General features: G+C 35.9%; 1 protein-coding gene across 3 annotated transcripts in view; it reads left to right on the forward strand.

Annotated features, from left to right (window-relative positions):
* The window catches only part of LOC121383437 (E3 ubiquitin-protein ligase RNF38-like), an 85,856-nt gene extending 77,811 nt beyond the window's left edge, over window positions 1-8,045 (forward strand). For all 3 annotated transcript variants that reach the window (XM_041513460.1, XM_041513461.1, XM_041513462.1), the window contains 2 exons: window positions 8-235; window positions 2,312-8,045. In XM_041513460.1, coding sequence (XP_041369394.1) covers window positions 8-235; window positions 2,312-2,380 — 297 coding nt within the window. In that variant the 3' untranslated portion in view covers window positions 2,381-8,045. The remainder of the gene's footprint in view (window positions 1-7; window positions 236-2,311) is intronic.
* Window positions 8,046-12,651: the final 4,606 nt, after the last annotated feature.

Raw genomic sequence — 12,651 nt, forward strand, 5'->3', positions numbered from 1 at the left:
TTTATAGGCTCTGCTCAATCTAGCAGAACGACTGGGTGAGGCAAAGCCACGTGGTTTGACGAAGGCCGACATAAAGCAGTTGCCAGCGTACTGCTTTAACAGCGAGATGCGGCGGTCTGACCTCGACCAGACATCGTGTGTTGTGTGCATGTGTGACTTCGAGAACCGCCAGCTACTGCGAGTTCTGCCCTGCAGTCACGAGTTCCACGCAAAGTGTGTCGACAAGTGGCTTAAGGTACTTAAAATATCAGTCAAATATAGTAGCAGTTATAAGCATACAAGACATGGGTGGGCAGGGCAACTGTGCTGCCTGTACTGGAGTAAATCTACAATTTTTTTGCAAAAATGATAGATGGAAATCTCTTAACCATTGAATAGACACAGGGATATTATTTGTCAGCTTTTTTATCTTCCAACTGTATTATTATTAAATATTATGTATATTGATAATTTGATTTTTGATATATACTCTTCAAAAGAAGAAACGCAAAACCACATTGTCGTAACATTTGGAGAATTGATTTAATTATTGAATGGTGAGTCCGATAATTACCAAATGTTGCAGGATTGTTCACAGTTCACTCTAGTCCATTGTGAGTAAGTGATAGGACACACCACCAAGGTCAAGGTCATCTGGAGTCAATACCGGGTGTGGCCTCCGCGTGTGTTGACAACTGCCTGGCACCGCCTGCCCATTGAAGCAACCAGAGTACGGATGACGTCCCGGGGGATGGTGGCCCACTCGGCCTGCAAGGCTGCTGCCAGCTCGGGCAGGGTCTGGGGCTGTGGTTGTCGCTGTCGGAGGCGTCGGTCCAACTCGTCCCATAGATGCTCAATTGGGTTCAAATCCGGTGATATCGATGGCCAAGGAAGGACATTAATGTTGTTGTTCTGTAGGAAAGCCGTTGTGAGACGTGCTGTGTGAGGCCTGGCGTTGTCATGTTGGAACACTGCGTTGGCCATAACTGGAACGATGTGTGGCCGGAGGATCTGGTCATTGTAGCCCTGTGCATTCAGGTTGCCCTGCACGTGGACCAGGTCAGTTCTGCCAGTGTGTGAGATGGCTGCCCACACCATGACACTACCCCCGCCGAATCTGTCCACTTCCTGCACGCAGTTTTCCGCATAACGTTCACCACGACGCCTATACACGCGACATCTTCCATCATGACGTCGGAGCAGAAATCGGGACTCGTCACTGAACCACACCTGTCTCCATCGCAGTTGAGGCCATTGTCGATGAATCTGGCACCACTGCAGTCGGAGTCGACGGTGTTGTGGTGTTAAGATGACACCTCGAACTGGACGTCTGGCACGAATTCCTACCTCACGTAGGCGGTTCCGTACGGTCTGGTCGGATATCCTGCGCAAACCTGGTATTGCTGCGGCTGTGGAGGTGGCAGTAGTCAATCGTTCCCGAAGGTGGCGTACCCGGATGTAGCGGTCCTGCCCGGGGGTAGTGACCCGTGGTCGACCGGATCTAGGGAGGTCACGTGTTGATCCATGTTGCTGGTAACGGTCCCACAGTCTGGAGATGGTGCTTGGGGACACATGGAATGCCCTGGCAACGGCTGTTCTGGATTCGCCTGCGTCTAGTCGGCCGATGGCATTGTTTCTCTGCGGTTCACTGAGACGTGGCATGTCCTGGATTGTCAACTGTCGGCCAGATACAGAGGCCAGGCAAGCGAACACCCTGCACTTTTATACTGTCGGTGTTCATGTTGCACGTGCAGACAACGCATGTGCAGTGGTGACATGGTTTGCACGTGGCTGCGTTTTTGCGAATATTCACATTTTGGAATTTTATTGTACAGTAGCTGCGTTTTATCGAATGTAACCGTGAGAATGTGTTTGGGACATGCAATGACCTTATATTCACAAAGCATGAACCGGTAGGAAACATAAAATCGGAGTTATAACCCATTTGTACCCTTTTGCATTTCTTTTTTTGAAGAGTATATATATGTTATATTTTATGTTTTATACATGTAACGTGCCACTCATTGTTACGGTCAACCCTAGAACAAATAAACTCTTTTTATTTTTATTATTATTTTTTTAATGCATTCTGTCGTAATGTCGTAACACTTTGAATGTACGAAAATTAATAATCTGAACAATAAAATGCAAGTAATGTCTAATTTTAATTATTAGAAAAGCAGCCGTAATAGTGAAAAATATGTGGTAGTGTTTAAAAATTAGGGTCAGTCGCTTTAAATAAATAAAAAATAAATAAATAAGATACCATGTAACTAAAGCAACAGATTCATCATCTTAATTTATATGTTATTTATAAAAACTTATTTTTCAGACAAATCGTACATGCCCCGTCTGTCGAGCTGATGCCACTGACCTGTTGATGCCTCCGCCGTCGGAATAAGACTGTTGCAAGACTTGGCAATAACTAAGATGTTTAATTTAGACGAAGACCTAATAATACAGCCTATCTATTTTCAATGCTGGAAAAGGTTGTGAGCACTTCTTTAGTCACAAGAAATTTTGGCATTTGGCAAGTGGACAAAGTGCGAATTCAACTTTTTTCTTCTTTTTTTTTTTTCTCTCATTGAAGGGCGAGATCAGCAAGAACATTAAATATTTTGTTGAAAAATGTCTTATGCTGAATGTCCTAAAGTCTGGAGGTGATTCTTATGATAAGAAAGCTGAAATTAACAGTATAAAATGCAATCATGCAATCCTTTTGACGACAGTTTATTCGGGTATGGTATTTTGAATGTACATTTTGTTGTCAGAAGGGTAACAGACATACAACGGAAACGGGTATTCTGTGAACTTGCAGGAGCGTGTCGGGCTTGTTGCAAACATACAGAAGTGATTACAGTGCATTTGTAAAACAGACAAAACACTTTGACAATGAATTTACAAATGAGAAACTGAATTTTCATGAAAGAAACCCGGTCTATTTGTGGAGAAGCGTATAAAAGTATCAAGCATATTCTGTATAGTCCAGATATAAGCCAGCTATCCCACATGTGGTGTTCTGTCAATTTGGAAACGAGAAACGGGCATATTTTTTTTTGGAGAGACTTTTGTAGATGCCTTTTTAAGTGCACTGCAGATTTGCATACAGAGTAACTCGGTTACGGAAGACTGTTGTACATACACAAAATGTTCTGTGTTCTTTTGCATAACTTGTATCATCTCTTACCTCATAATGTGTGCTGTAAGCAGTGCGTAAAGTGTGAGTGTGTGTGGAGCTTTGTGCTTTGCTTGTAGGGATCAAATGATGTGATTGAGAAATGCAGAATAGCAAATAGATGTTACCGATGTCAGCAGCAATTTCATTTTGTTTATTTTCATCAATTGGCCTTAATTGAACGGAATTGGTCACGGGGTTTTTGGTGCCAAAATCATGAGCTTAGTTATTTATTATAATTTTTGAAATGCTACAAAAGTTTTTTAAAGAGACAAACTTTTTTCTTTTCTTTTCTTTTTCTATTCATATTAAGTTGTGCTGGTTGACTGCAATGCTGTAATACAGAGTAATAAACACAGTACAGTCAGCTCCAGCTAGTTGAATACATATCTTATTCGAGAAATCATAAAGCAATAAATTATTATTATCTGGACTGGTTATGGGGAAAACAATCATCCCCTGATTTATATTAAAATTTAGTATAATTTATTTGAAATTATAAATATATTGCTACAAAGATGTTTCTGGGTTGTAATAACATTGATTAAGTTAGCTGCATGTTGGAGCCTAAAAACCTGGTGCCAAAATTAGTGGTTGTGTACCTGCCAAGAAGAAATATGAGGTCATTTAATATTTCCAGTAATAATATGCATGTTTGTTTTTTCTTTCTGTCCTTTTGTGTTTATGACTTTCCACATAATTTGTTTTTATAAACACAGGACAAATATTTGTCTGTTATTGCTGTTAAGTGGAATGTTTGTGGAGCTGTACATTATTGTGATTGTTCTTTTTCTTTTTTTCCTTTAATTTTTTCTTTTTTCTTTTTTTTTTCTTTTTTAAATGCTTCAACATTAATGCTTTAATTTGATCTGGTAAATAATAATGGTTTATTTTTATTAGTTAAAACAGATCATCTGCTATTTCATGTTATATTTAATTAAAAAGATTCACACCACCATCACACTGGGACAAGACTAATGCTGTGTTAATCTATATTCTCACTAATTCACGGAGTAAGCATATACATGTTAGATTTTCTCTTATTATTTTCATAATCATTACCAAGGTACATAAAATTCCCATTTGGAGAAAAATAATGGAATTTGGAATACCAGTAATAGAAAATTGGGAAGGGGGACAGGTTAAATTGAGAAAAACATGGATGCTAATTTTATTCCATCTTTCAAGTTTTGGTTTTTGCCTTACCTTTACGAAGTGAAAAAGGCAAAATATAGATACTACTTTTCCGACTGTGGCTTAACATTAAAATTTCGTGTTTAGATCAGTTTCTCACAAACTATAAGTCCTAGATTAGCGGAATTTGGTTTATAGTTGCATCTGTGGATGTTCATCACAGTGCACCAAAATATTTAATTTCACAGAATTCTTGTAAACTGGTGATTCAAATTAGAACACTCTCATAACTATAATTCTATGTTTTAGGGCTATTTTCAGTTCACTATATTTTGTTGCACAGTCATCACAACTGTAATAATAATCTAGGTAGATATTGCAAACAAACAATGCAAGTAAACCTTTGTAATTGGAGGCGGGGGTGGGAGAGGGGGTATTGGAGAAACAATGAAAGTAATATAAAAAAGAAATTGTATTACTTCCAAGTAGTGGGAAAAGCCTACCTGGCCACTTGCAGATGAACTAGTCCATTAAGATTTTTGAATAAAGTTTACAGCATTTCATCTCTAAACTTCTTTTCAGTTTGTTTATTATTCTGCATTCCATGTTATAGAATGTATAGCCAGTTCATTAACATAGGTCTGTTTGTTTACAAAGCTCACTGAACTCGTTATTGGCATCTAGATATTATTCAGTATGTACACGGAAGCTGTCAGTCAAAAACAGTTAACAGTTCGATCTAACATAATAATTTAACTAAATTAATAACAAATTGTTCAATACTTTAATCAGCCTTGTCTTCTAAAATGTATTGACATATTCGTTGATACTATTTTTAAAATGTACCGGTACTCGATACATGTAAACTATTTTCTATGTAATATATCACTTTTACTTTACTATTTTCTAGCAGGAGTCAGACATCAAATTTCTTCTTTTTCATTTTTCGCTTAAAATCTTACAGTTGCAAATGATAAATATTTGTGATCACATGTGCTTTTCCTTTTGTGGTCAAAATATTCCAATAATTTTAGTTCCATTTTTAACTATTTGTCATAATTTTGTGTTAAGCAGATTTAATTTTGTAACAGTATTTTATAAGAGGAAGGTCTTATGGATACAAATGTTACATTCAAATGCTGTATTCATATTGAACAGTAAATATTTTATCATGTATATTGGTTTTTCATCCTAGCCTGAAAAGTATTTTTTGCATTAATAACTTCATTTTGCCTTGGCATACATGTAGATTCTTTCTGTTAATGTGTCCCTACTTTAGAGTTATCTCCCTTAGACAATGAATCAGTAAAATATATTTAAATTTTTGTTGGATCTAATAGAAAATAAAATGGTTCATTTTTATTTTGTTATTTTTTGTTGGTTTAATTTTGAAATTAAAATGTTAATTGTATTTTTATAATTTCTAAAACTTATCCCTTTTTACCTCCCCTGAGGCAGAATTAAGTTATTAAGTAAAAAATACTTTTAAAAACTGGAACATAGTATACTTGGCCATCTTTGAAAACAAAATGGTTTGCTGTAACCCAATCCAACATTTTATTAATTGATCATTTGGCATGTTTTTGTAATTATTTTCTACATTAGTTATTATTAAATTACAACAAGCAAAAGTTTTGATTGGAAAAAAATGTGAGTTGATTTTTATTAATCCACTTATGTTACAGCAAACAATTTTATTTTTTTTTAAGTTGGTTGAAAATTATATGAATATGATGCTTTTGTTTTATTATTTTGTACTATTCATTCGTCTTTTGGATGGAATTTGTACCCTGGTATCTATATCGTTGATATCAAAAACAAACGAAATATGTTACGTACATGTATCTTGTGTTTAGAAATCACTGCACTGCTCTTTGAATCTGTTCATTTATGTGTTTTTGTTGTTTAAATTCTTGATTTATTTTGTGTTAACTATTATCAGTTTAATTTACTAGTAATTGAATGTTTACCTGATAATTATAAAGTCTGGCTATATGTAGTTTGTCACTTATTATTGTAAACGAAAATAAAATTGAATATAGTAGCTTCCCATGAATTTAATATTCAGTTTGCTTGGCTGGATATTCAAAGAAATTTGTTTTTTTAATTCCATACATACCGGTACTAAATATTTTCTAAATCTATTACGTGTACAACTGTGTTTCGTATTTTTATTTCAGGGAAAATGCTGATAAATTGATTTATATGTATATAATTCTGTGCTGTCATGAAATGATTGACAATTTCCATCTATATAACACATACCGTTAGCCGCATTTAATAAAAATAAAAACAAAGAACAACAAGTTGATCATTCAGATTTGTTAAAAAGCTTGGCTTAAAGGATATTTACTGAATTTCTGTCTTTTTACAGAGAAAATTTAGTAGCAGATTTGATATACAAGTAGTTACTCGTAACGGAGCTGATATGTATTTGTTCCAAGTTTCAAAAAAGTCGAGATGCATACATGTAGGTATTTAACATTGATATATAAACTGTTTGTTGGGTTTTCAGCTTTCCTTGGGTATTACTTTGAATTTACTGTCTTTGATGTCCCACTTTGAAAGGTTGTTCACCAGTATGTAAAATATTTTAAAATATATCTTCACTTCTACTAGGCCTGTGCTTATGAGACTAGTTTACACAATGCTCAAACATGAGTTCAAAATATGTTTTCATAATGATATGAGCGATCAGAATTCTAATTTCTTAATTATTTTTTTATGAGCATTATTTCTGAACCAGTTTTAAAAGAGTTTAGCAACAAAGAAAAACATTAAACTTCAGAAGAAAAAAATGTGTAAGAAAATATTGGGGTGGGGGATTGAAATTAAATATTTGTTAATATCAAAAACAAAATGATTTTGAAATAACTTCTGTTTTTCTTCGTTTCTGTTTGTGTAAAAACACATTACTTTGAGATAATTGAAACAAAATGCATAAAACATTAAAAGTTTATTCACACTTCACCCTTGGACCAGATAAAATATAGATACTTCTGTCGCTATTTTTTATTAATGGTAAGCTATTTCTAAAGTTCTGGGCCCCGTTTTACAAAGTAATCTTAGCAGTAAGATCACCCTAAGTACTTTATTATGCACTTACAGTGATTTTAACGCTAATAACGCTCCATAAAACAACACCCTGGACTTTAGGGGTGTTTTGATACAAAACATTTGTCATTAATTTAGTTCAGTTAGTTGATTTTAATTAACACTGGTAATAAACGTTTTTATTATTAGATGCAAAATCACGTTCAGGAACAGGAGGTGCACTTTTTCCCCAAATTTTGAAGTGTCCCAAAACTGCAGCTTTTGGGAGAAATTTCTACATGTCTTATGCACATTAGTGTACTTTGTAGTACTGTGGCTGCTTTTTTGTTTTAAAATTGCACCCCCTCCCTAGAAAAATTCTACATCTGCCCTTAAAAGACTGACATCTTTTTTGACTTCCTTAATATTTTTGAAGCACAAACATATCCAGGGTTATTCCTGCCTGCACCTGGAAGTTCTTATCTACCTCTTGTTACCTGTATTAAAATACTGTGTATGCCTTTTTTCTTATATTCACAATGTTGTGTGCTTTATGTATGTCTCAGAAATTACAAATGTTTATATATTATCACATATTGTAATATGTAGAAAAGATGTTCTTTCTCTTCCCCAAAATATTATATATGTCATTATTATGAAATGCAAACTCCCTTGAAATCTACATTTCAGATCTATATTATGGCAATAAAAATCATCACTATTATTTTTGTGTTCTTGTTTTTTGTTTTAAGCTAGTGTGTTTAAGACTACACTTAATAAGTACATATTACATCATAGAACACTAAAAACTTGCGACTTTCTGGTCTTCATCAACCCATATTGACTTTTATGTTTGTCCTTTTTTTTCAATGAAATATTGACTTTTATGTTTGTCCTTTTTTTTTCAATGAAATATTCTGTTGCACAGTTGACGAGTTGACATCAAAATAATATACAGTGAAACTTGTCCAAACAGGACCACGCAAGTTATTATAGTAACATCTACCGATTCATATCCCAAGATATATTACAAACAATGTGTTTCTGTCTAGACTGGTTCAAGCTGCAAGAACAGATTTGACAGATATCCCATCTGTGATGGTGACACCCATCTTTATCTATATTCCCCCATCTTATGTACAAGATAGAAAAACAACTGTAAATACATATAAAACAATCTTCTGTTGATCTCGCTGAATTTTGTCATATTTCTATCAATATTTATAGGGTGGGATTCAGCTCAGTCGGTAGAGTGTTCGTCCCGAGGTGCTTGTGTCGCAGGATCAAACCACTTCGGTGTATCCATCCATTGGCTTTTTTCTCATTCCAACCAGTGCACCATAACTGGTCAAAGGCCATGGTATGTGTTTTTTTGTCTGTGAGAAAGTGCATATAAAAGATCCCTTGGTACTAATGGGAAAATGTAGCGGGTTTCCTCGCTGACTCAGAATTACCACATGGTTGACATCCAATAGCTGATGATTGATTAATCAATGTGCTCTAGTGGTGTCGTTAAACAAACAAACAATATTTATAATTATGGACCAGTCTCTTACCAGTGCAAAACTACTATGTTGGGATGGAAGGAGTTTGTTTAACGACACCACTAGAGCACATTGATTTATTAATCATCAGCTACTGTTTGTCAAACATACGGTCATTTTGATAGTCATAGAGAGGAAACCTGTTACATTTTTCCATTAGTAGCAAGGGATCTTTTATATGCACCATCCTACAGACAGGATAGCACATACTACTGCCTTTGATATACCAATCACGGTGCACTGGCCGTGACGAGAAATAGCCCAATGGGCTCGCCGACGGAGATCGATCCCAGACCAACCGCACATCAAGCAAACCACTGGGCTACGTCCCGTCCATGTTGGGACAGTTATTTTGGTCAGCTGTAGTTTGTGTTTAAAGACATGTATTTTTAACTTGTGTTCTCACTGATCAGACCAACCGCACATCAAGTAAACACTTTACCAATGGGCTATGTTCCGTCCATGTTGGGACAGTTATTTTGGTCAGCTGTAGTTTGTGTTTAAAGACATGTATTTTTAACTTGTGTTCTCACTGATCAGACCAACCGCACATCAAGTAAACACTTTACCACTGGGCTATGTTCCGTCCATGTTGGGACAGTTATTTTGGTCAGCTGTAGTTTGTGTTTAAAGACATGTATTTTTAACTTGTGTTCCCACTGATCAGTTGGTGGACTCGGTTCATGACAAAAATTATCAAATAACATAAATATTTGCCTCATGGCTTTGTGAGCCAATCAATCAATAAAATATTTACATGCTCCTATACCACTAAGGTTTCGAGCATGTCTATCCCAGGTTCGGCCACCGGATGCCAGTAGTCCAACCTGGGACAGAACAATTACTGGGGCAATTTTGATATTTAAACAAACAGGGAAAAAGGACTTTACAATAAATAATTTTGTGCGTTATTTTCCCAAAAAATATTTAATATACAGCAAAGAACTAATAATTTGTAACGCAAATTTAGATCGGGCAGTCCTAAATATAAATATATTTTAAAATGATTTTTTAAATATATTAATTAGCCCTCAAAATAGGGGTGGCAGGTGACTAAGAGGTTAGGCTTCAGCCACAAAAAGGTTTTTTTAATAGGGAACTATGTTTTACTTAGGGGCACCCATCGTATTGGGGACTTCGGTGTGGCCGAAACCGGGGAAGGCTCCGGGGGGGAGGGGCAGTCCCCCGGACAAACCTAACACCCCTTACGGCCAAAACCGCCTACGCCTACCGCCCTAACCATCTTCCGGTGGAGTATCCCCCACCCACCCAGCACCCCCCCCGGCCAACCCAACCGTCGTGCCCTCCAGTCTCGGTGCCCCCATCAAAAATTAGGCCCAAGGACCAACGATTCTACCAGAGAAGGAAAAAAATAAATAATAATAATAATAAATAAAAAAAATTAAAAAAAGTATTTAAACAGGGAAAGTTAAGCGTCTGGTGAGTCTGGCAATATAAAAACGTATCCTGGTGATTCCAAGTCCAGGGGTGCCTCTCCATAATCCTGGAGAAACAGAACGTTATGCCATTCATCAGACGCTGGCACCACTTTAATTTAGAAACCTAGTGCATACAAGTATGGTAAAGAACCATGTTGCATACCCTAGGATAGGAGCCAAGAAACTCACCACATAAAAGCTATCAGCTGTGCTTAAAGTCTCAAGTAATTTTTTTCTCTGCCAATGGATTTTGTTTGAATTACCATTAAGAGACTATCTCGAGTCTGCTGCTATCGTAAAAAGAATTTGATTGAAAAACGGACAAAAAGGACTTATTATTAAGGTTGGTGACGGTCACTTTTTGCACCCTTGTTTTGGCGTTGTGCACAATAAAAATCTCACTTGAAATCCAAATTTCGTAAATGGTACAATTTTTTTATTACAATTTTTTTCTTCAAACACATCCAAGTGCAATAGTAATGATCAAACAAAAAAAATTCAATAGGAATTTTGCATTGGAATTTTCCAGTATTCTGAAAACAGAAACATCATGTACCCAGTTTATTGTTATTGTGAGATTCAAATTCAAAATTAGCTGTATTATTACAATGTTTCACCACATTAAAGTAAAAACTAGACAACTAACCTTGAACCCTGTCAAAATTCTGTAACAAGCAGGCACTGCTGTTTACAGGTCAGTATGTTTTTATTTTTCATAATTCTAGAAAATATATTAAGTTTAAATTTTAAAAGATGAAAGAAATAAATAGTACCTTTTTGTCGAATATATCACATCAAAAAAGTACCGTTGGATATGTTATATTTATTAAGTATGAAGCTAAAACAAGGGTGCATAAAGTAACTATCATCAACATTAATACTAGTTGTGAAATGCATCAGGGACAAGGGTTTCTAAATGTCACACACACACACACACACACACGCGCACACACACCACACACACACACACACACTTTAGAATTAACCCTGGATTTTAGATAACCTATTGTTACATAGCCCAGACACATGAAATCAGAACAATTGCTTTTTCTTTTAACTGGCAACAAACATCTCCACCATCCAGTCCTTTCCAATCTTTGCAAAGAGTAATGAGCCTGTCAAACATCATGGAAGGGGAGGCAACTGCCACATTATCTAGCATGGGGATTGTGAAACTAGTTTTGGAAATAAGAGGGGGGAAAAACCCAGTTGCCAAATAAAGATATATTCTTATCCGTTAGTTTGACACCCAATAGCAGATGTTTATTTCATGAAGGGGGGTCTTTAAGCATTCATTCAACTGTTAGTCACATGCCAATATTATCTTGGCAAAACTGGAATGGGAAATAGCCCAATGAGTGCATCACAGGAGATTAATCATACAACAGACCTTGCCATATAAGGGAAGCCATCACACTGGTTCCCAATCACTTCTCTAAAACTAGTTCAAGGAGTCATTTTTATATCCCCTTAACATGTGAATTAAAACAATAATAATAATACAAAAGGATAATATGGTAATATCTTAAATGACTCCCAATAATCTAAATGAGAGAAACCATCGACTCACTTCAAAATTTGTTTATAGCAGTCTGAACCCATATTGCACTGCAGATGAGTGACATTACGCTCCTTTGTAAATGTATATTAAATCAGAAGTGCCTGCCCTCTTAACACGCTACATAATTATATAATTATATTCACGTCTAGATAGTGAAGGGTGGGATACGGCCCAGTGATGAAGTGCTCGCTTGATGCACGATCGGTCTAGGATTGATCCCAGTCAGTGGGCTCATGGGGCTTTTCTAGTTATAGCCAGTGCAGCACAACTGGTATACCAAAGACTGTTGTAGGTGTTATAATGTCTGTGGGATGGTGCATATAAAAAGATCCCTTACTACTAATGGAAAAATGTAGTGGGTATAAAGACTACATGTCAAAATTACCACTGTTAATATCCAATAACTGATGATTAATAAATCAATGTGCTCTAGTGGTGTTGTTAAACCAAACATATTTTAACTTTAACTTTAGAGAGAGAAGAAATGGACAACTTCTACTGAATCTTTTATTATCGCTTTGTCATAGACAGGAAGGCACATACTACAGCCTTAAAAATACCAATTCTGGGGTACTTGATTGAAAACCTGTCGAGTCCACCGAGGGTAATCGATCCTCTGACCCATCACACCTCAAGCAAGAGCTCTACCATTGAGATGAATATCATGATGCTAGGCCTCATTCAATATAAAAACTGAACACCTATTTTCTCAAAAAGATAAATAATATTTATGCAATGAAATATACTCTTGTTATTAATAAACAAAACAAAAAAACAAACCCAAAA

Source organism: Gigantopelta aegis, chromosome 10, assembly GCF_016097555.1.
Source record: "Gigantopelta aegis isolate Gae_Host chromosome 10, Gae_host_genome, whole genome shotgun sequence".
Classification (NCBI taxonomy): Eukaryota; Metazoa; Mollusca; class Gastropoda; order Neomphalida; family Peltospiridae; genus Gigantopelta; species Gigantopelta aegis.